We start from the raw sequence: 25,398 nt of genomic DNA, 5'->3' as shown, positions 1-25,398 counted from the left end.
CATTTAAAGTTCACTAATATCGCCTCCTCAACTTTATCCGTTAAATTATCTTTTTACAAATCAAAACAACGTAATTACGCCATTGCACACAATGCGTCACTCACTCCACCACAGACAAGTTGATACACGCGCGAAGCGCGGCAAACTCAATTTTATGAAATGTCATTTCATTACATACATAATTTTGAATCGTCAGCTGCATCTACCTGATTGAAGGACAAACCAATAAATCAACAAACTTTCGCATATTTATAATATGGGTACCTATATACTAGGTACAGATTTAATTAATTTTAAAAGATAGCCAAATAACTCAAATGATGAGATGAGACGTATAATGTAAGAGAGTTAAGTACAAGGAATTCCCGCGAGATTGGTGAGGGCAATAAATCACTTTATGATTCTTTATTAACTGTCTACTTGGAAACTGTAGCGCGTGCCGAGAATACTTTGTTTTCTGTTGTTTAATTTTAGAGGAAAGTATACAAAACCGATAGATGTTGTTGGGTTCCTTACTCTTTTAACCGACTTCAAAAAAAGGAGGAGGTTCTCAATTCGTCGGAATCTTTTTTTTTTTTTATCAAGATGTATGGTTTGTAGAGTCAGGGCTTAATAAGTAAAATTATTAATTGTTACTAGCTGATGCCTGCGACTTCTTCCGCGTGGATTTAGTCTTTTAACAATCCCGTGGGCACTGGGCACTCTTTGATTTTCCGGGATAAGAAGTAGCCTATGTCCTTCCCCGGGATGTATGCTAACTCTGTACCACATCATAATCGTTTAAACTGTTGGGCCATGAAAAGCTAGCAGACAGACAGACAGACAGACACACTTCCGCATTTATAAAGTACCTAGTATGGATTATATATTATGTGGTATAGTCAAGAGAACTTAAGAACGATATACTTTGGACTTGGAACAGGCCTCATAGGCAGAGCAAGTCTAAGCCAGCCAGGGGCTTGGAAAGCATTAGGAACAGTGAAATCATTATGAACTTGAGTCATGGCAACCAAAACATGCAATGATTTTGGTGGGATCGTGTTTTCGAACTATGTGCCCTGCCCATTGCCACTTCAGCTTCGCAACTCGTTTAGCTACATCGATTACCTACTCTGGGTCTCCTACGGATCTCGTGATTTCTGATTTGATCACGTAGAGAAACTCCAAGCATAGTGTGACAGATTTCTTTTGAGGATCAATACTCGATCTTTTTTTTTTTTGAAAAGGAAAACATACAGCATAGTCATGTTCGTAACTAAAGCTAATTCAAGAGGCTATTACATAATCCAGTAAAGTTGCTAAGGTCCATTTCTAGTAACAAACACAATCAGGCGTGTGCCTACCATCACGAGATGGGTCCAATCCCTGCTATCAAACATTTATGTGCATTTCTTGATAGCAGAGACTTGAGAGAGAGAGATGTTATTTATATCAATAACCCTGTATATGTTTGTGTTTCAGGCGGTGCGGATGTCGGGCGGAGGCGGCGGCGCGGGGCTCATGTCGTGCGTGCGCGAAGGCTCCCTCGAGCCGCCCTACCGACCGCCGCACGCCGAGACCAATACCCATGGTGAGTTCCGATAAAAACCCCTACAGAACTGACGCCCCAGCAGGTGGACAGGCGATATCATAAGAGTCGCAGGAAGCCACTGGACACAACTTGCCCACATATGACGCCTGCCGGCCTGCCAGTGTAGGTGAAGCCTTTTTTTTAACGCTGGGAAATGCGTTTACGTTCTTCCTCCCCCCCCCCCCCCCCCCCCCCCCCTCCTGGAAGCCAACCAGCTGAAACCAGCTAGCCAACCAACTGGAGGGAAGGTATGTGGGACTCACCGGCCGGACCGGAATACCCACTGAAACCCAGCGGCGCTCCTGCGCGTCGCCTGGTGACTGGGTCACGTGAACACCGAAGCAAACTACCGCGACATAGCCAGCGACATCCGCCGAGGCGGACCCTCCACCGGAGACCCCGCTCATGAGGTCCCCCCACCGCACATCTGAGGCGCACCGACGAAGTGCGTGCGCCTCCCGACCCGGGGACCCAACGGGCGACAACTGCAGACCCCGCGCACGTCGTCCACGTCCCATCCTCCGCATCGTCCACTGTGCCCTCTGCTAGTCAGAGGGACACGCGGAGAATCCTCCCCCCTGCCAGCTCATTCGCCATGGCTAACAATATCCCCGAAGAGAGATACCGGGGTGCACCGGCCCGGATACTGCTCGTCCCCTCGGATGCCCGATGCATCCAAAAGGGACCAGCAGCACCCAGGCACACTGGGAGGTTACCTGGCTGGCACTCCAGTGTAAGTGAAGCCTCGACGTTTTGTTACAAGTCTCATAACTGTCGTGAACTGTCACGAAATCAAGTGCGAGAACTTGCCCAGAATGAAGATATACGCAGTCTTTTGAACTTCTTTATTGTAAACAATTTGTTGGTGTTGCAGGCGAAGGCCGTACAGGTCGGTTCCTGCGCGGGCTGCGGCGCATGTTCAAGCGGCGCCCCCGCGCGGACTCCTCGCCCGATCCCAAGAGCAGCTCCACCAGCGAGCTGCTGGACGCCGAGCGGCATACGAGGAGGAAGTAAGATCATCTTCCTTATTCCCTATCCTTAATGGCAATATCAGGGTGGTGAACTGCAGGTAATTCTAAAAACAGTAATTAATCCTCAGCTTAAATTGGTATGGATAACAGGTACCTGCTGAGATCGCTTTTAAAACAGATGGTTAGATAAAACCTTTGGCGTAGCCGTACACACAAAATTCTCATGAAAGCTGAGCATAAGACAGACAGAAACTTTGTAAATATTTTATAGTATAAAAATGTGAGGATTGAAAGAATCCGTTTAATAATGTTTACTAGCGCCATCTCTTAACGATTTCCGTAAACAGCTGCAATATAGAGGATGCCATGATACGTTCTTCCTTTTCTGAGCTAGACATTGAAGTAAGTTAGTAGCAAAGAACTTGCATGTACGTACGTAGAGCCAGTAGGCACCTAAAGAAGTGTTGAAGTTGCCAAAGTCATAGATTTCTACTCGTAGGTCCAAAGGTCCAACCAGTAAGGTCAAATACATTTTAGGTCAAATTAGTATGTTACTAGACAAGTCGTAAGCAAAAAAGGAGTAGCAGCAGATAATTTTTTTTTGTTTGAAACAGACCAATATGTAGGTCGTAGGAGCTAGAAGAATCAGCTGATATTTTTTTAGTTTTATACTTAGACTAGCGCTTGGCTGAAATCAGACCTGCTGGCAAGTGATAATTCAGCCTAAGATAAAGCGCGCTTGCCTAGTAGATGCCTATTCACTCTTGAAGGTACCCATATTAAAAATGGAGGAGAAAATTTATGGCGGAAGGGCGTTTCATATCCTCGGTTCTAATTGGAAACGAGGATAGTGTCCGTGGAATTTCGACTACGTGCGGGTGCAGATCGTCTTGACGATGCTTGCACTATAGTACCTAATAGAAATGTGAAGGAGGAACCAGGTCAAAAGTTCTTGGGCACACCCTCCGAAATGAATCCTGTAGAATACCGATAGACAGGCATGAACTGAACTTTTTATTGTTTGTAAACAGAGAGGGAGCATACGGCAGTGGTCTGTCCGTGTCACACGACTCCGTGTTCACCGGCGAGCGATCGGGCGACGAGTCGAGCGACGAGCGACCCACACCGGCGCACGGGCTTGCACACGTCGCTTCGTCGCATCGGGTAAGTGCTATAAACAGTTGAGAAGAACGACGAGATACTTTGTAAATCGCATAGCTAACTGCTAACATCAATAATAATTCTTCTGTGCACAATCTCTCAAGCTCGGATCCACCGTTGTGGACACGATGGGCATGCTCATAACCCTAATAGACAGTGGCGTAGCTATAGAGCTCGTTTAATCAAACTGCGAATACCTATTATTTCCTTGATTAACTATTAAAGTTGACCCTAAGAACTGTACCATGAGCCAAGACCTCCCAAAAACTTGGGATGAATAAAAACCATTTGGTAAATTTTCGGGTGGCTGTGCCCACAACCTTTTTTGAGAGCTGGATCCGCGCCTGCAATCTCTAAACTAAAATGGAATTCAATTTCATATCAAGTGTCATGTAAATTTTGACTGCTTCACAGAACACAATTTATTGTTCTGAATAGCCGTTCCATAGATTTAATTAAATAGATAACGAAGGGTCTTCTCGATTGACCTAAGTCAATCGGGGTGTGGGCGTCGAGGTTTGGCTTCTTTGCCCGGGAAACTCCTTACAGGTAGCGCCTTCCTACCTGAATCCCTTTATTTTTGGCCTGGAAGGCCAAGGTCTGGTCTTGTGGTCTGTGTCGCTAGCGCTGTCTACCTGAAGTATTTGTTCACGAACTAGTTCTAGCAAGCGATCATAGATGGCGCTGTGTAATTGAATTTCTAGTTTCGATCCGACAATAATAAAATTCTAAAATTCTACCAGCGCATCCATATCGAAAGTCGTAAAACAATGTCAAGTTTACATCCGCGAGTATGCAAAGCAGCTCGGTATAGATTTGTGCGATCATCTTCATCAGATCACAGTGACAAGGCGTTTTATAACGACTTTCTATTTCGGTTCGTATCGCCATTTTAGCCCATAAACAATAAAGTGCGTTCCAAACAAATGTACCTGAATATATTATTAAATTGAATGGAATTCTGTCATACATATTTTAGGTTTTCTTATCTGTGTTTATTATCATCAACCCATCGCTGGCACACTACTGAGAACAGGTGTCCTCTCGAGGGGGGTTTGGCCATAGTCCATCACGCAGGCCAAGTGTATAGGTAGATATTATTATAATGTGTAGGTATCCGTACTAATATTATAAATGCGAAAGTGTGTCTGTCTGTCTGTCTATCTATCTGTCTGTCTGTCTGCTGGCTTTTCACGGCCCAACCGTTCAACTGATTTTGTTGAAATTTGATAAAGAGTTAGCTTATATGCCGGGGACGGATATAGCCTACTTTTTATTCCGGGAAATTAAAGAGTTACTTGGGGGCTTCAATAAACCTAAATCCACGCAGACGAAGTCGCGGGCGTCATCTAGTATTAAATATTTCGTAAAATATATGCGTGAAATAGGTACGTTGTATGTACTCACTTGTAGGTATATAACTCACGCACGATATAAACATGCGTAAGGAATAAAATCACGTACTAAATTTCCCTTATTGCGTAACTAGGTAATAGCACAGATAATAGGTTCTCGTCGTACGCACCTACCAGTTCAATTAGTTAGGTATTTAATTTTAAATCATCATCATCAACCGATAGATCTCTGGTGGACACTTCCCCACGTCACAGTCTTGCGCCGCCTAACCCAGCGGCTTCCTGTCATCTTTTTTTATTATTATTCTGATACAATACAAGTTAGCCCTTGACTGCAATTGAAATAATGTGAATTAAGTCGAAAAAAATCCTCTCATTTGAGACTTTCCGAGGCGTGCGCTGCCTAAATGGTCAAAGTTACACGAAAACAATGTGTGGTGAAATTGTTTCTCTTAAAAAGTGCTACAAAAAATTCCGCGATAGCATACAATATGTATCTTTGGTTTGCCTCACAATAATCGATTTTATGATTTTCAAATGTGATCTGAAACAAAGCCTTACTTTTGAAGGTGTTTTTACTGACATACTATTAATTCTAATCAATATCACAAAATTAAAATAATAATATGAAATATCGTAAAATATGAACTAATGCGCAATGGGCCGTGAAAAGCTAGCAGACAGACAGACACACTGTCGCATTTATAATATTAGTATGGAAGTCATCATCATCATCATCATCAACCGATAGACGTCCACTGTTGGACATAGACGTCTCTTGTAGGGACTTCCACATGCCACGGTCTTGCGCCGCCTGATTCCAGCGACTCCCTGCGACTCGTCGGATGTCGTCCGTCTACCTAGTGGGGGGTCTTCCAACACTGCGTCTTCCGGCGCGAGCCATTCTAGCATCTTGGGACCCCAACGTCTATGGGTTTTACGAACTATGTGCCCTGCCCATTGCCACTTCAGCTTCGCAACCCGTTGAGCTATGTCGGTTACTCTAGTTCTCCTACGGATCTCCTCGGAGTATGGAACTACGGATTATCAATCACTCCTCACGGACACCACATTAGTATCTACATTGCACCCATGCGAAGCCGGGGCGGATCAGCTAGTTCAGGATAATTCAACGCAAGAAATGCGATTGCAACTGACATCAATATCAATATTTGCGCAGCCTACCGTCTGGTTTACATCAGACTTATTTACGATCGAAATAAATTGAATGTGATTGGAATCGGCTTATTGATGCTGGCCAGGTTTCAGAGGTAAGCTACAAGCAGTTAAGTAGGCTATTTTAGGGTTCCGTACCTCAAAAGGAAGAAGAACCCTTATAGGATCACTTTGTTGTCTGTCGTGTCTATCAAGAAACCTATGGCTATAGCCGGAGACAAAGAAGCAAAGGGAAAATAACTTGTAGGGAGTCAAGAAGGCGCCCCGGGGAAGAGCCATCGAGTAAGTACCTACCGAACGGGCGCCCTTCCGGATTTCGGCCCATATAACCGCGAGGTTGGTGGAGCCATGGGAGGTGGTGGCAGTGGCGTGCACAGAGTTCGAAGCCAGGGTAAGCATTAGTAAGATTGGCCTTAGATACACCTTATATAGACTTACTGAATGGCAAGTCATAAAGAAAAATGGGCACCGGTCATTTTAACTAGGGTAAGCAGTAATTTTATGCCTCTATGAATTGCACGCCACTGGGTGGTGGGTTGTCTGTCTGTCCTTCTGTCTATTACCCTTTCGCGGCTCAACCGCGGAACAGATCTTGACAGGCGCATAGCAGCTTGTATCCTGCCGACGGGCATAAGAAACTTTTCATTCCGGAAAATTAAAAGTTTCCCACAAGTAGAATGGCATCTTTACTGGATTAGTTAGAATAAAATTTTCGATCAAAGACTTGATCTAGAGATTTCAAATTTATCTAAATCTCACTTTCATAAAGCCTGTCTAACCTAGAAAGAAGCGAAGATTTCATTTGCAATATTTTGCATATAGACAATTGAATAAAGTTTTCACGTAGCCAATATTGCTATATAAATAACTTTAAATGCCAACAATTATTTAATTTAATAAATCATCCCATACAGCCACACGAATTCTATCCTGAATAAAAATGAACATGCTATTTACGTCTCTATATTCAATGATATAGGTAGTAAAATCGCTGAGCTCAGTTTTCCGCAGTTTGCACGACTGTATGGACCAATACTTTTTATTTTTCCTTGTTCCAACGAGATGGGATGAATCACTAGTCGCAGTCGCGCACCGCCGAAGGCGATCGTGTTCTCACTTCTAATAAGATCTCTTTAGTTTTTTTACTTTTTTAATTGGTTGTGTTGTGTTTTTTATTCGTGTTTTAAAGTGACCAAGGAGGTGTTAATAGCAAGTTTCAGTTTTAAATCTTTTTGGTGTCATTTTATGGTTCTGCAAATCTGCAACTGAAAATAACGTAAATTCGAAACTACTGTAAGCTCTTCTGAATTAAGCATTGCAAATGCAAAACTTTTATAATGCTACGTAAATCTTTAATGTTTTTATGATCAGTATTTAGTTGCTGGAATGCTGGAATTAATGATAATTAATTAATTAATTATTTATTTATGAATGATCACACAAAGACGGATTAATTTCGGTCGTAAGTAATTAATTGATTAAGAACTTTGTTGTAAGACTTAAAGAAGTTTTTTTTATTCGTGTTTTTAAGTGACCAAGGAGGTGTTAATAGCACGTTTTAGTTTTAAATCTTTTTGGTGTCATTTTAGGGGTCCGCAACTAAAAATAACGTGAATTCGAAACTACGCTCTAACTTTTTTTAATGTAACCGTAAATCTTTAATGTTTTTATGATCATGTAGTATAATGTTTTAGTATCTAACATCTGGAATTAATTATAATTAATTAATCAATCCTACGAAAGATCACAGATAGACGGATTAATTTCGGTCTTAAGTAATTTCTTGGTAAGACGTAGTTACCTACAGAAGTTTATAACTTTTATTTTTTAAATTCCGTAATAAAAAAATTCAATACAAAATTAAAATAAGTAGACAGTTCTGCAAGTTCTTCTATAAAACAACAATGAGTAAAAAATATTGCAATTGAAAAAAAATTGTGTGTAAAAACTTTTTGGTGTCATTTTTACGCAAAAAAACCAATTGAATGTTTCGTCTTTCGCCTAAAAACTTTAGACACTTTTGTTCTATTTAGTGGCAAACAATCGTGGATTTCTCAAGGATTGTTTTACATACAAAGAACTCAGAAGGTTGTCTAGACTTCATTGAAATAAAATGTCGTTTTCTATGTTGTCAGGAAATACCAAGGCTTTTTTATATTTATAACTAGCTTATCCCCGCGACACCGTCCGCGTGGACAACACAAACTTCAAACCCCTATTTTACTCCCTTAGGGGTTGAATTCTCAAAATTCCTTTCTTACCGGATGTCTGCGTCATAATAGCTATCTATCTACATACCAAATTTTAGCCCAATCTGTCCTGTAGTTTGAGCTGTGCGTGGATAGATCAGTCAGCTTTTCCTTACCTAACTTAAAATTAAATCAAAACCTAAAAAATCATGAAAGGCAAGAAGTAAGGTCTCTAAGTACAAGTGAATGAATGAATGAATTGATATTTATTTATTATTAAAAAAAATTACATTTGACTTAAATGGAGTCCTGACCCCCCTAAACTAGGAGATGTCGTAAATGAAAATTTTAAAATCGTTAATTTATAGATCACATAACACAATATTTGACAGACTTGCAGTAGCCATTATTATAAATGCGAAAGTGTGTTTGTTTGTTGGTTTGTCCTTCAATCACGTCGCAACGGTGCAACGGATTGACGTGATTTTGCATGGGTATAGTTTAAGACCTGGAGAGTGACATAGGCTACTTTTTATCCGAAAAAATCAAAGAGTTTATTCTCGGAATTTTTAACAAACCTAACGAGCCATGGTTCCAGCGCAATAGCAATTTGCAAGACTTATACGCGCGTCAAAATCGATTAGGATACGGTCTCACATAATGACATTAATTAAGTAACCAACTAGGTGTTTTCAATGCCAACTTTTATATCTGATTCAATGTCAAAACAGTGGTTCCTCCCACCACTATTGATTTGCTCGTACTATGACTCATAGCAATAAGCTCGCAGCCACTGCTTTGAGCTATATCACATACACTGCCTTATATGCTACACTACACATATCATATACCTACTAGCTGATGCCCGCAACTTCGTCCGCGTGGAATTGGTTTATAAAAATCCCGTGGAATCTCTTTGATTTTCCGGGATAAAAAGTAGCCTATGTCGCTCTCCAGGTCTTTATCTATACCTACCAATGCAAAAATCACGTCAATCCGTTGCACCATTGCGACGTGATTGAAGGACAAACCAATAAACCAACAAACACACACACTTTCGCATTTATAATAAGGGTACTGAGTACTGAGGTACCTGTAGGTACTGAGGTAGGATTATTTACCACCTATCTACCTATTATTTACTAGCTTATACCCGCGACTTCGTCCGCGTGGACTACAAAATTTCAAATCCCTATTTCACCCCCTTAGCAGTTGAATTTTCAAAAATCCTTTCTTAGCGGATGCCTACGTCATAATAGCTATCTGCATGCCAAATTTCAGCCCGATCCGTCCAGTAGTTTGAGCTGTGCGTTGATAGATCAGTCAGTCAGTCAGTCAGTCAGTCAGTCAGTCAGTCAGTCAGTCAGTCAGTCAGTCAGTCAGTCAGTCAGTCAGTCAGTCAGTCAGTCAGTCAGTCAGTCAGTCAGTCAGTCAGTCAGTCAGTCAGTCAGTCAGTCAGTCAGTCAGTCAGTCAGTCAGTCAGTCACCTTTTCCTTTTATATATATAGACTAGCTTATGCTCGTGACTTTGCCCGCATGGACTACATAAATTTCAAACCCCTATTTTACCCCTTTAGGGGTTGAATTTTCAAAAATCCTTTCTTAGCGGATGCCTTCGTCATAATAGCTATCTGCATGCCAAATTTCAGCCCGATCCGTCCAGTAGTTTGAGCTGTGCGTTGATAGATCAGTCAGTCAGTCAGTCACCTTTTCTTTTTATATAATATTTGGATTAGAAGATTTTAGAAGAGTAGTAGTTACGTATTTATAGCTAATTCGGTGTGAAACTAGTTTCTAGTTCCCGAACCGGTATTATCAGTTTTATTAGTTTGGCGGTTTTCGATTTTATTGATATGCGGAAATATTCTACTACAAGACGTATTTTTACACCTTTTAAGAGTCCCCGCAGACCACAAACTTTTTATCGGCCGATAGTTTGGTCGGTTTCTTAATCAGTATGAATCGTTATAATTTGCGCACATACATCTTCAAAAAAGCTGTGGTAGCCTAGTGGTTAGGACATCCGCCTTCTAATCGGAGGTCGGGGGTTCGATCCCGGGCACGCACCTCTAACTTTTCGGAGTTATGTGCGTTTTAATTATTTAAATATCACTTGCTTTAACGGTGAAGGAAAACATCGTGAGGAAACCTGCATGCCTGAGAGTTCTCCATAATGTTCTCAACGGTGTGTGAAGTCTACCAATTCGCACATGGCCAGCGTGGTAGACTATGGCCAAAACCCTTCTCACTCTGAGAGGAGACCCGTGCTCTGTAGTGAGCCGGTGATGGGTTGATCATGATGATGATGATACATCTTCATACTGATTAAGAAACCGACCAAACTATCGGCCGATAAAAAGTTTCTGGTCTGCGGGCGACTTTTAAAGTTTAAGATTTCATAGATTTAAAAATTCGGAAAATTACTAACCCAAAAGTCGTATTATTAATATTCAATTAATTAGGTTTTCACAAACACATTTACTAACCTATAGAGTCAAAACCTACCATCGAACACCAACACTAAGAATTTTTTTTTTTTAATTTGCATGACGTCATTTTGTAATTTGCCATCTTGGTTGATTTATTATTTATTGTTATAGCGACAATTGAAATTATACATATACCTATCTACTCTGTGAAAATTTTAACTCGGCCTGTTTTGGTTCACGACATGGCCCGCTGACAGACAGACGGACAGACGGACAGCGGAGGGCAGAGGGTATAGGATCCCAATGGCACCTTTCGGCTATGGAACCTTAAAAATAATATTTCCCCCTTTTAAAAACTCTTAAGCACGTGTTGTTTTGATTGAATATTTATCCCGTTAGCACTAGCTAAGTATTTCGCGCGTGTCAATTACTGTACAATACCTACGCGGCAGGAAATCATGTACATCGACCTTTAGAAGGAGATAGCGGATTTGTAGAGATTGTCTCTGTCGTTGAGACCGACAAAACGTCATATAGGTACGAGTGACAGAGACAATGCCTGAAAAATAATTAAATTGAATTTTTAATTCAACATTCAGTTTTGTTACACTAAATATCAAAATTCCAGGTTCTGTCTCAATCTCATTTCGTCTACGGTATACAGACCGACAAGCGGACAGACAGACAGACACCAGAGTGACATTGATAGAGCTCCATTTTACCCTTTGGGTCATCATCATGATCAACCCATCGCCGGCTCACTACAGAGAACGGGTCTCCTCTCGGAGAGAAAGGTTTTGGCCATTGTCTACCACACTGGCCATGTGCGGATTGGTAGACTTCACACACCTTTGAGAACATTGGCATGTAGGTTTCCTCACGATGTTCACCGTTAAAGCAAGTGATACCTATTTAATTACTTAAAACGCACAAAACTCCCGGGATCGAACCCCCGACCTCCGATTAGAAGGCGGACGTCCTAACCACTAGGCTATCATAGCTTTTACCCTTTGGGTACGGAACCCAAAAAACTAATTTAATTATTATAAAGAAGCATATCAAATAATAATATCGTGCTTAGAAAGTAAAACCGTGATTCTACTTTGAATCCCAATGCTCAGTTAGTCAGTACCGTTTTGTCTGACTTTCCAAAAACCTGCGCACGCGGCTTCAGACTACTTTTTTTAATTTCTTTTTTCGTTCGGAATCTGAGTGACTTTTAATTAAAAAGAATAAATCGCAGAGTCGAGTGATATTATGTGATATAAATACTTAGGTTGTTTTTATTTTTAGTATTATTTCTGAAAAAACTTATTTAAATGCAGGATTTTAGCATTGGATACCTTAAATAGGTAGTCCTGTTGAATGCCTTTGCAATATTTGACGAGGAAAAATAAATTGCGAATAGTCGTGTGATGTGATGTGATCATTCGTCTTTATTTAGTTAATGTGCAATAAAAGACCAATAAAAGTGTAGTACTACCGTATGTAGTACTAGCTGTTATTGTCTTGTTTTAAATGTTGTGCTCGAAATGTAATGTTACATAATTAACAGATAATATGTTATGTTATGTTACTAACTAAATAATGATGAGTGATTTGAAGTTCCGACATTTCTAAAGTGGTTTTAAATTAATATAGAGTTTAAAGTTCGAAATTTAAAAGTGGTCTAATTTTTTTTAAAATCTCTATTAAACGCAATAAATATTGAGTTTGGAATATATCTACCTAATACCAGTGATTTAAAAAAAAACTTTTTTCTAAAGTGGCTTAAAATACACGTTCTAAAATTCTAATTAGAAAAGTGATATTTCAAAAGCTTTTTTAAAAGTTCCGCTCTGTGATTTTGAAAATAATTAGCAAAATGGCGCCTTCTTTCAAAGACACTATTCGGAAGTTTTGGAATATAGCATGGCTGTTCACAACTAAAGTGTTTTTGGTAAATATTAAACAATTTATATATAAAAGCACTGAGTTATTTATAGGCACACTATGTAAACATAAAAACCGGTCAAGTACGAGTTGCACTCGCACACGGAGGGTTCCTTTCTCTATGGGATAGTAGGTAGTACAAGAAATCAGTTTTTATTTTTTTGCGATGTGACCACAAATTCACAGTTTTCGGATTTTTACCTTTACTTGTGCTATAAGATATTGCTGCCTGCAAGACTTCCTGATTCTACGTCCACGGGAAGTAGCCTATATAGCTTTTGATTTCCTTGACACGAGAGACAGTTCGACCTCCCTGGCGCAGTTGTCTTATTAGTAGGAGGTCCCTAAATAAATCTCTGGTTTGGTCTGGCGGGAGGCTTCGGCCGTGGCTAGTTACCACCCTACCGGCAAAGCCGCCAAGGGGCGTTCCGGTACGATGCCGTGTAGAAACCAAAGGGGTGCGGGTTTATTAAAAAAAAACTGTCATACCCCTCCCAGGTTAGCACGTTTCCATCTTAGAATCCATCATCACTTACCACCAGGTGTGATTGCAGTCAAGGGCTAACTTATGTATCTGAATAAAAAAAACAGACAGACAACGAAGAGATAATAAAAGCTCCTTTTTTCTCTGGAGATACGGAACCCTAAAAATCAAATGAAAAATCCTTTAGCAAATAAAAAGTACCTACTTAACTCATAATACTATACGATCTAAATAACTTTTATTAAAATAACTTCTATTATATTTAAATAACTTCGTAGGCATATATGCCTAAGAAGTTTGGAAGCATTTAACTCATCATTCACCATATATATATAAGTACATACTCGTACATACATACACGTCCGTCGTCACGGTCTGTCTGTCCGGAGGCAGCCAGAGAGAACATCTTCCTGAGCTCACTTTCGTTTCAACTTGCTCAGCTCACGTTAATTGAAAATCAACATTTAATAATAACTTATCTTGTTATGCGATGATTCAACAAATAGGCTCTTGAACTGTAGTAATATAATAAAAAACCGGCCAAGTGCGAGTCAGGCTCGCGCAATGAGGGTTCCGTACTACAGTCGTATTTTTTCGACATTTTGCACGATAATTCAAAAACTATGATGCATAAAAATAAATAAAAATTTGTTTTAGAATGTGCAGATGAAGACCTTTCATATGATACCCCACTTGATATAGTCACTCACTTCGAAAGTTGAAAATACTAATTATTAGGTCATGACCACAATTTAATTTTTTTTGTGTGATCTAACCTCACATTCACGGTTTTTTGATTTTTCCCCGAATGTCAGCTATAAGACTTACCTACCTGCCAAATTTCATGATTCTAGGTCAACGGGAAGTACCCTGTAAGTTTCTTGACAGACCGACAGAGAGACAGACAGACAACAAAGTGATCCTATAAGGGTTCCGTTTTTCCTTTTGATGTACAGAACCCTGAAAATGACGCGATTTTTTGTATAGCGGCAGTTTGTGGTGCTAGAATTCATTATTGAAAAGAATAATTTATTAAATCATGATTTTTATTTATTTTTAACGCGCGCACGATCAGCGTGTCTTCTGACCTCCTCCTCAGTGTTTGCGTCCACTGCTGGACATAGGCCTTCCCAAGAGCGCGCCACCACACACGATCCTCTGCCTTCCTCATGCACCCACTTCCCGCTACCTTCTTAAGGTTGTCAGTCCAGCGGGTTGGAGGTCGTCCCACACCGCGCTTGCCGATACGCGGTCTCCACTCCAGAACACGTCTGCCCAAGCGGCCATCGGTTCTGCAGTCGTTTATTTAAGGTTAACTAGGGAAGGCATATAGAAGCCACCCTCGTCTTCGCAGCCTTTCTAGCTATTATATAAAAGTATGCCTCACTTATCGAGAGTTACATTTTTGTTCCGTTTGCCGTGGAGACCCTGGGGCCATGGAGTCTTAGTGCCAAAAAAAATTTACGAGACATTTCACCGCAATTAATAGCCTCATCTGGTGACAGAAGGGCTGGCTCATTTTTTGCGCAACGGATCAGCCTGGCTGTCCAGCGCGGAAATGCAGCCAATATTCTTGGCACCATTCCACGCGGGCATGATTTGTATAGTAATTAGATAAGGCTTTATTGTAATATTTTCATTAAAAGTTGCCCAAAATGATGTCAAGAATCAAGATTCACGTTGTCATAGAAGCAAAATGAAATCTCCTCAGTTCGAAACCAGTTAATGAATGGTCGCTTTTACTTTTAATGCATTTCAAATGTTAGCGGTCAAAATGACTTAATTTTGTGATTTATAATGCGGAATAATATATTTTAATTTTTTAGGAGTGTCTTCGTTAGGTATATTGTACACAATGTAGATAATTTCAAGTTTTTTTAGGTTCCGTACCTCAAAAAGAAAAACGGAACCTTGAAAGGATAACTTCGTTATAGGCCGCGACAGGTCGAGGTGGCAATCGGGGTATGAGGCGAGGGGATGCCCTGCACACCCGCGCTCGCCCGCACCGGGTTAGCGCGGGGGCTGTGTGAATGTGCGGGGCGTTCCCTCCCCGATTGCCATCTCGACCTGTCGCGAACCTACTATACGTGTTGTATTCAAGCAAACCCGTTATCATAAAGTAGCTCTAACGATATCGTCCAAGCGTGTGACGTAAGAGGTACCTATTCACTATACAGGATGTAACCAGAACGCTAGCAAAAACTTAGCGTTATTGTTATCTAAATATATAAAAGGAAAAGGTGACTGCCTGACTGACTGATCTATCAACGCACAACTCAAACTACTGGACGGATCGTGCTGAAATTTGGCATGCAGATAGCTATTATGATGAAGGCATCCGCTAAGAAAGGATTTTTGAAAATTCCATAGTAAATAAATAGATAATATAAAATAGGGTTTTGAATTTTGTGTAGTCCACGCGGACGAAGTCGCGAGCATAAGCTAGTACTACCTAAACACAATCTAATACCAATAACCATTTGTCTCGTTTTGTACTTTTAGAATTTTTCAAACCCGCAATGGATAGTGTGCAAAACTCGGGTCAATGCCCCGCCTACGACGCGCCATTAACTCCGAGTGACCTACTTTCCCAATGTTCGACGACCTCTAGCGTCAATCTGATGTTTTATTTGCAATTTATCGTAACCTTTTACAAAATCATAGGATTTTTTTGCGTTTTTTTTGTGGTATCATATCAGTAATCATCAGTACTATCATCTGTCTTCGTTTTTGCCAGCGTTCTGTTTACACCTGTATATTCACGAGTAGGTATTAACTGTCAGGTTAGTGGTCATCGCAAACCGGTCGTATGATGCAACGCCCATATCGCACGCCCACGATATCTTCCAAGAATGTTGTCCAATATTCAGAGATTTTCTATTTTTTTCATCATCATCATCATCATCATCATCATCAACCGATAGACGTCCACTGCTGGACATAGGTATCCGGAACCATAATAAAACAATGTAGACTAGTCTCAGTAGGGTATAGCAATACCTATTACCTACATACACGAATTATTGTGTGATTCACATTGGGAAAATCAAGAACTTTTGGTTTGTCATGATTATTCAGCATTTTTTGCAATTAACTTACCTACTACCTTATGTAGGTACAAAATACTGTATAGTGTATATCCGTCGGACGTCGGACGTCGGACGTCGGACGTCCGCCTTCTAATCGGAAGTCGGGGGTTCGATCCCGGGCACGCACCACTAACTTTTCGGAGTTACGTGCGTTTTAAGTAATCAGTACCCTTATTATAAATGCGAAAGTGTGTTTGTTTGTTGATTTGTTGGTTTGTCCTTCAATCACGTCGCAACGGAGCAACGGATTGACGTGATTTTTTGCATGGGTAATTGGGTATGGTTAAAAGCCTGGAGAGTGACATAGGCTACTTTTTATCCCGGAAAATCAAAGAGTTCCCACGGGATTTTTAAAAACCTAAATCCACGCGAACGAAGTCGCGGGCATCAGCTAGTTAAATATAATTTGCTTTCAACATCGTGAGGAAACCTGCATGCCTGAGAGTTCTCCATAATGTTCTCAAAGGCGTGTGAAGTCTATCGTGTGAATCCGCCCATGGCCAGCGTGGTAGCCTATGGCCAAAACCCTTCTCACTCGGAGAGGAGACCCGTTCTCTGTAGTGAGCCGGCGATGGGTTGATCATGATGATGATGTATACTACCTAATCTACATACTTGCACAATTCAACAGAGTATACTTACAGTTCAAACCGTAAATGTTAAAAAAAAGTTATAATAACTTAATCAAAGAAGATTATGCAAAATCAATATTTACTAAATACATAACATTCTAAATAGTTAACATAAACAATAACACGCAAGTCTACGCATTTATATATCCGAACTAGCTTATGCTCGCGACTTCGTCCGCGTGGACTACAGAAATTTCAAACCCCTATTTCACCCCCTTAGGGGTTGAATTTTCAAAAATCCTTTCTTAGCGGATGCCTACGTCATAATAGCTATCTGCATGCCAAATTTCAGCCCGATCCATTCAGTAGTTTGAGCTGTACGTTGATAGATCAGTCAGTCAGTCAGTCAGTCAGTCAGTCAGTCAGTCACCTTTTCCTTTTATATATTTAGATTGACCTGCTAGTTGCGATTTCGCAACCACTATGCCATCCGCCTACATTTCACATTCAAATTAGACTTTCGTTGTGGTTCAAGTGATAAGAGATTTTGAGGTTAGCTGTCATCTCGTCATATTATAATCCATTGGCTTATATATTACTTCGTATGGACAGGGCTATTGAACAAACAAAATGGCACCGACTCAGTGGTGCTTTAGCACCAATGCAACCTCAGTGACATCTGGATTTCAAACCGTTCGTTCATTAGTATCTAAGAGGTTTGTTGTGGGCTCTTCTCAGACCTGGGCGCGTTTGGAACCCTCGTAGCTTTAGTTTTAAGTTTGCGTAATAATTATCACCACTATATCTTACAAATCTAACACCACACCAGACCATCAATACGAGTAATTTATTACCTATTTTGAATAAATCATTTGACTTTGACTTTGACTTTGAGGTGGCGCTGATTTATTTGGTTCCAAAACCGTGAAATATTTTGTTTGCTTGAATATCATCTCTTGTCTCTTATCATCTTGTTATTTATATCGATGTTATAATCTCTACCCATATAATAAATGCGAAAGTGTGTTTGTTTGTTGGTTTGTCCTTCAATCACGTCGCAACGAAGCAACGGATCGACGTGATTTTTTTGCATGGGTATAGCTAAAGACCTGGAGAGTGACATAGGCTACTTTTTATCCCGAAAAATCAAAGAGTTCCCCGAGATTTTTGTAACCTAAATCCATGCGGACGAAGTCCGACCACTGGGATAGGGTATGTGGAGAATCATGTTCAACAACTTGTGAGTTATCCATCCAAGGTATATATAAATAGATCAGTGGCGTGCAGGTCATAGAGGCATAAATGCACTGCTTACCCCAGTTGTAGTAGCTCATGACAAATTTTACATTATGACCTGCCACTATTCCTCTCTTATTTACTGTTGTATTTTCATTTATATATATATATACGTATATTATGTGTATTTACTTTATTTAATTAGTACACCCCTTCCGCTTTCTTTAATTTTTATATCCTCTACCCTAAGGTTGCCTGGAAGAGATCGCTATTTTAGCGATAAGGCCGCCTATTGTACATGCTGTATTTGTTATATTATGTCTATTGTTTTTGTTTTGGTGTACAATAAAGCATATTTTACTTACTTTACTTTACTTTAAACAGGTTCCTGCCTAACTAATGCCTACCCTGGCTTCAAACCCTGTGCACGCCACTGAAATAGATCCAACGGGAAAATGATTTATAACTAGCTGATGCCCGCGACTTCGTTCGCTTGGAATTAGATTCTTAAAAATCCCGTGGGAACCCTTCGATTTTCCGGGATACAAAGTAGCCTATGTCACTCTCCAGGTCTTCAACTATATCCATACAAAAAAACGTCAGTCCGTTGCGATGTGATTAAAGGACAAACCAACAGACACACTTTCGCATTTATAAATTTGTAAAAAGAAATATACACTTATACACAAAAAAAGAAATCAAATCCCGTCGATTTCTTGAAAGACATGCAAATAAATTAAACCTTCCGCAATCAAAATTAGTACTGCATACCTCGAGTCCCTACGTAATGTCTATAAAGATATATAATAATTTACCAGACAAAATTCGTAACATAAACAATGAAAATAAATTCAACAAAATATTAAAAAACTTTTTATTAGAAAAGGGCTACTATGCCGTAAATGATTTCCTAAACGACGAACATAAAAATAAATAATAATATCGGTCTCCCTACCAAGGTCTAAGGACCAAATTGCGACACCCAAACTGGGTATCCATAATACTTTGTACATACTTAATATGATGTAGTTTATGGAGATGCAATAAATGAAAATTGAAATTGAAATTTATATGGGTAGTGATCCAACGGGAAAACGATCGGAAATGATTTATAATAATCAAATAAGTAATATTTGCGGTTAATATGTACTTAGGTATATATGTATCACTTGATACAATTCTTGTAATTTACGCAAGCAATGTTATTTAAGGAAAATATGTATTACAAGTTTATGCTCGCGACTTCGTCCGCGTGTACCTACTACATAAATTCAAACCCCTATTGAACCCACTTAGGGGTTGAATTTTCAAAAATCCTTTCTTAGCGGATGCCTACGTCATAATAGCTATCTGCATGCCAAATTTCAGCCCAATCCGACCAGTAGTTTGAGCTGTGCGTTGATAGATCAGTCAGTCAGTCAGTCACCTTTTCCTTTTATATATTTAGACTAGTTTATGCTCGCGACTTCGTCCGCGTGTACCTACCTACTACATAAATTCAAACCCCCATTTAACCCACTTAGGGGTGGAATCTCGAAAAGTCCTTTCTTAGTGCATACCTACTCTACAAAGAAAGACAGGTCTACAATGCAAGTCTACTTTACTTTCATGAATTTCTACCGGCCACGCACCTCTAACTTTTCGGAATTTTTTTAATAGATATAGCGAGCAAACGAGTTAATTAAATATCACTTGCTTTAACGGTGAAGGAAAACATCGTGAGGAAACCTGCATGCCTGAGAGTTCTCCATAATGTTCTCAAAGGTGTATGAAGTCTACTAATCCGCAAATGGCCAGCGTGGTAGACTATGGTCAAAACCCTTCTCGTTCTGAGAGGAGTTCCGTGCTCTGTAGTGAGCCGGCGATGGGTTGATCATGATGATGATGATGATGATGATGATGATTATTCTGATTTGTAGCCCTCCAAACCCCGGATGGGTTCGAAACTAGTCGGGCTAACGTCGACACGTGAGTAACGCCGGGATAGATATTATTTATTCTGATTTGATTTAAAATAAGAAACCTCTCACAAAATACATAATTAAGCATTATTAACCAAGGTAGGTAATTCGGGAATGTATAACAACGGTCTCCATCATTACAGCACAATGGCAAGTTATCAAAGCATCGGCATTGTCTCCGCGAACTCTTCTCTCACCGATCATACTACATTATGTTTATTAGTGATATCGTTTTTCGTATAACGTTGCTTAAATTACGACAGTAACGGATTAGTTCATCTGTAAGGTAACCTGGTTTAAATATTTTTAAATAGCATTTGAATATACTTTAACTTTTAAACTTGGAATCCACGGACTCTCTCGCCAGAGGAGCTCTGGTAGGCATGGCTCTCTAAACGACACGTTCAAAAGAGCTCTTGCCTCCATAGACATTCCTTCGCTCATTGAGCCGGCAGGGATTAGTCGGGACTCGGGATGTTAGCAAGAGACCTGTAGGGCGATTGTCTAAAACCTGCATCAATCATTATTACAATTTCAATTGTTCTGATTGGCTGAATTTGTGCTATTCTTGTTGCAACAATGCATTGTGGCCAATAGTGAGCGAGCATTAACCAATCAGAGATGATTGCGATCGTGACATTGTAGCTGTCAAACAACCGCGGTAGGGCCACTGATGGATTGACGCTGGTTCCCTGGGAACGGGGACGGCCGCTAATGTGGGACGCGACTTGCGTTGACACAATCCCGGTCTTGATGACCCGGTCCTGACATATCAGGGAAACAGCATCAAGACCGGGAGCCGCAGCAGAAACAGCTAAAAACGGCAAGCGGCGCAAGTATGCCTCTCTTATCGAGAGTTACATTTTTGTTCCGTTTCCCGTGGAGACCATGGGGCCATGGAGTCTTAGTGCAAAAAAAAATTTACGAGACATTTCACCGCGATTAATAGCCTCATCTGGTGACAGAAGGGACCTAATTTTTTGCGCAACGGATCAGCCTGGCTGTCCAGCGCAGAATTGCAGCCAGTATTCTTGGTGTCAATCCACGAGGTCATGATTTGTATAGTACATAATTAGATAAGGCTAGCTTTAAGTTTTATTGTAATATTTTCTTTAACTTAAGTTTAGCCAATATAATTCCAATTCTATTATATATATAAATCTATTATTAAACAAATATTCCTTGTTTAATTTAATATATTCACAGTAACAGTTCAAAATAAATACACCATAGCATATCGTTGGAATAATTATTATTCACTTTGTTGACTTGAAATCGGCTGAAATGAGTCAGATTTTATGCTTAGTGTTAAATTAGGAATCGGGCTAGACTGACGCATCAAAGTCTGCGTAAACGAAAATAATAAAATATTAAAATATTGCTCAGTAACTTTTGTCAACGTCTTCTAATATTTCTAGTTTAGATTGAAAATGAATTGAAAACTTTATGACACCAAAAAGATAAGCTAAATTTTTCTGCTTTTAGACTTAACCAATTCATAATTTTTAGAAAAATTTAAGTAGGTAGGTATACTTTACAAAATCGTTCTAAATGATTTTAAATGTAAAAGTGAAAAACAATAAGTGTAAACAGAAAAGTGATATCAAAAAGTGCATTAAACTTTTCAATTACCAAAATCACTTGACCTTTGAAGTGTTATTATAATTATTGAAAGATACCGATATATATAAAGATAGAGTGAAAGGTACTAAACTAAAAAAATTCTGCCTTCAGACTTAACAAACTCATAACTTTTAGAAAAATGTAAATAGGTACAGGTACTTTACAAAATCATTCTAAATGATTTCAAATGTAAAAGTGAAATACAAAGAATAAGTGTAAACAGAAAAGTGATATCAAAAAGTGCATTAAACTTTTCATTTACCGAAATCACTTGACCGTTGAAGTGTTATAAAGTGAAAGATAAATAGACACTAAAGTGAAAATACCTAGATAGTTAAAAATGCAAGTGTAAATTGTGTTAAGTGAAGTCAGTGGGCATGAATCAATCATGGAAGAGGAGGTTTCTGTGGGTCACAGATTCGAAGATCGCTCGGTTATGGGTTGGTATTCTCTAACAAAAAATTAATGAAAATCTACATAATAAGGCTCTTACTACTACTATCTCGTCATATTATAATCACTACCCATATAATAAATGAGAAAATGTGTTTGTTTGTTGGTTTGTACTTTGTCCTTCAATTACGTCGCTACGAAGTAACGGATCGACGTGATTTTTAGGGTTCCGTACCTCAAAAGGAAAAAGGAACCCTTATAGGATCACTTCGTTGTTTGTCTGTCTGTCTGTCCGTCTGTCAAGAAAATCTATTGGGTACTTCCCGTTGACCTAGAACCATGAAATTTGGCAGGTAGGTAGGTCTTATAGCACAAGTAAAGGAATAAATCCGAAAACTGACCGAGCACGGTACCGAGGACTCCCTCTGTGACTTGGTGCAACATATACGGAACAATCTTGATAATAAGCTTATCAATGTAGTCGTATCACTAGACATAGAGGGAGCCTTCGACAGCGCGTGGTGGCCCGCGGTGAGATGTCGCTTACTGGACGAAAAATGCCCCCTGAATCTCAGGCAAATTGTGAATAGTTATTTGAATGATAGAGAAGTCAGAGTTCGCTATGCAGATAATGAATGCACCGTGAATTTGTGGTTACATCACCAAAAAAATTAAAAGTGTTCATGAACAAATAATTAGTATTTTCAAAGTATCTATACCAAGTAGGGTATATAACTGGGGTAATAACTAAGTATACCTTTACATTCTAAAAAAGATTTTTATTTATTTTTATGTACATATCAGATTTGATTTATCACAGTTTTTGACTCACACTTAACTGACGTTCAAAGTATTATGGTGAGCGTGTTCCTACGAAGGAATACTTACCTACCTATTTTATTCGATCGATTATTTTTGTTTTGAAATTATACTTAGATATTATTCCGTCGCGATTTTTGTGTAAAATCCGACATTTTGCACATTAAAGCACAATATTTTCTGCTTTAATAATTATTAATATACCTACGTACTTAGTTGTATGAACTCCAATTAAGTAGTTCTGACAATATGGACGGATACAAGTGCTTGATAATATGCTATCGCATCCCTTTGATGACACAATACCTATTTGGAATTTGATTGTGCCCATTTTAGTGTTTTGATCGAAATATTTGCAGAGATGATTATAGAAAACCAATTAAGTACAAATCGTAATAAAAAAAATCAAAACAAGAACTGAAAATTCTTTTTCACATTTGAAACGCACATATCTCCGTAAAGTTAGAGATCCATAGAGATCCGTGCCCGGGATTGAATCCTCGACCTCCCGAACAAAAGACCGACTGGCTATCACTGTACCGTATAAAGTTAGAGATGCGTGCCAGGGATCGAACCCCCGACCTCTCGAATAGAACCTAAAGAGCCGCGCGGAGGCAGCACGACTTTGGGCGGCACTTTGCGGCTGAAGGCGCCCTAAGCTATCACCGCTATAATATCGATGTCAATGATGGTGTCTCGAAATCTCACCGTGTCTATTTTTGTCCACCAGGCGGAGCTAGTAGCGGCGGTGCGGCGGCGGGGTCGAGGTGACAGTGATGAGGATGAGGACCTGGGTCTGCCGCGGAGTCCGCCGGCTTCTCCACCCACCGACAAGGCTGATAAGGTAACACAATTCTCCTACTAAGATAAGTGTAGTAGAAAAATAGTGCATTCAATATTAACTGGCGTGTTTCCAATTGAGATCATTAGCAATAACAATAGGATTACATTCGACATGCCAAGTAAACAACAGGGGTAACAAACCAAACACTCATAGAGCCCATTAATTTTTAAAGGAGCCGGTTCAACCTTATATATTTTGTTGCAAATCAACCAGTGTTGATACTTTTGAATTCACCCGCCACGACTTAATCCTATTGTTATTGCTAATGACGGTCTCAGGTGGAAACACACCAGTTAATATTGAATGCACTATTATTAAGTGTCTTGGCAACCGTTACAATTTTGGTGTTTAAATTATACAAAACTATAGTTGGTAAGTAAATTATTGAAAGGAAGCCGAAATTTTCATTTCGGTCTGTAGGAATGCTTCATGTACTAACTACTAGCGACATCTAGGTTGCAGATAGTGAATTGTGATGTCAACATGCGGACAGCGTAGTAGTTCAAACACGTTCGTATAGATGGCGTTACAGTTTAAATAAAATATTAGCTGTCGAAAAACTGATTGAAGCACGGCTGTTCAGCATTTTCAGGATTTTTTGTTCAGTACTGTTCAGGATTTTCAGGAGAAGTTACTGAAAGGCTTTCATAACGAGTTGTTTACTTAACTATAAAGTTTAGTAACCATTCATAATTTATGGGATTTAAAATTATTTGTAAACCATTCGGAATTTTCGTTTATCAGAAACCTACTTGAGAGGTTACTGTGAGGCCAACATGCTGATAGCGTAATAAACAGGCGTTCACACAGATGGCGCTATAGTATGAATATGAATTAATAATATTAGCTGACAAAAAACTTTCAGAGTTTTCCAGCTCAGCTGTTTTTCAATATTTTTCAGGAAATATTTTGTTTATCATTGCAGCTTAGGAACCATTCACATGGTATTGAAAATTTCACCGAATTTTGGTTACTTATGATAAACCAATTACTAGGATCAATGTTTGCATAATAAAATGAAATTATAGAAAACTAGCTGATGCCCGCGACTTCGTACGCGTGGATTTAGGTTTTTAAAATCCCGTGGAAACTCTTTGATTTTCCGGGATACAAAGTAGCCTGTGTCACTCTCCAGGTCCTAAACTATACCCATGCAAAAAATCACGTCGATCCATTGCTCCGTTGCGACGTGATTGAAGGACAAACCAACAAACCAATAAACCAACAAACAAACACACTTTCGCCTTTATAATAAGGGTACTGATGAATTTAGTACTTAGTAAAAAAAATTGTACACATTCTGAATAATTAATCTTATTTCTAAATAAGTTAACGAATCTTATACAACACTAGCTTACGCTCGTGACTTCGTCTACGTGGACTACACAAACTTCAAACCACTATTTCACCCCCTCAGGGGTTGAATTTTCAAAAATCCTTTCTTAGCGGATGCCTACGTCATAATAGCTATCTGCATGCCAAACAGCCCGATCCGTCCATTAGTTTGAGCTGTGCGTTGATAGATCAGTCAGCCAGTTAGTCACCTTTTCCTTTTCTATATTTAGATTACGTAGGTAATAAAAATAGTAAAATT

The 25,398-nt window shown here is 39.5% G+C and overlaps 1 protein-coding gene across 2 annotated transcripts in view; it reads left to right on the top strand.

Moving 5' to 3' along the window:
* Positions 1-25,398, top strand: part of LOC117992919 (serine-rich adhesin for platelets-like) — a 145,313-nt gene that overhangs the window by 88,124 nt on the left and 31,791 nt on the right. Inside the window, exons 3-6 of one of the 2 annotated variants that reach the window (XM_034980638.2) lie at positions 1,462-1,570; positions 2,445-2,580; positions 3,573-3,705; positions 23,691-23,804. In XM_034980638.2, the coding sequence (XP_034836529.1) occupies positions 1,471-1,570; positions 2,445-2,580; positions 3,573-3,705; positions 23,691-23,804 (483 nt within the window). In that variant the 5' untranslated portion in view covers positions 1,462-1,470. Of the gene's footprint in view, positions 1-1,461; positions 1,571-2,444; positions 2,581-3,572; positions 3,706-21,869; positions 22,189-23,690; positions 23,805-25,398 lie in introns of those variants that run through there. The other variant, XM_034980640.2, reaches the window with a different exon arrangement.

The sequence above is a fragment of the Maniola hyperantus genome, chromosome 22 (genome assembly GCF_902806685.2).
Source record: "Maniola hyperantus chromosome 22, iAphHyp1.2, whole genome shotgun sequence".
In the NCBI taxonomy this organism is placed as follows: domain Eukaryota; kingdom Metazoa; phylum Arthropoda; class Insecta; order Lepidoptera; family Nymphalidae; genus Maniola; species Maniola hyperantus.
The sequence above is the reverse complement of the archived record's forward strand: the minus strand, read 5'-3'. Positions and strand labels throughout refer to the sequence as shown.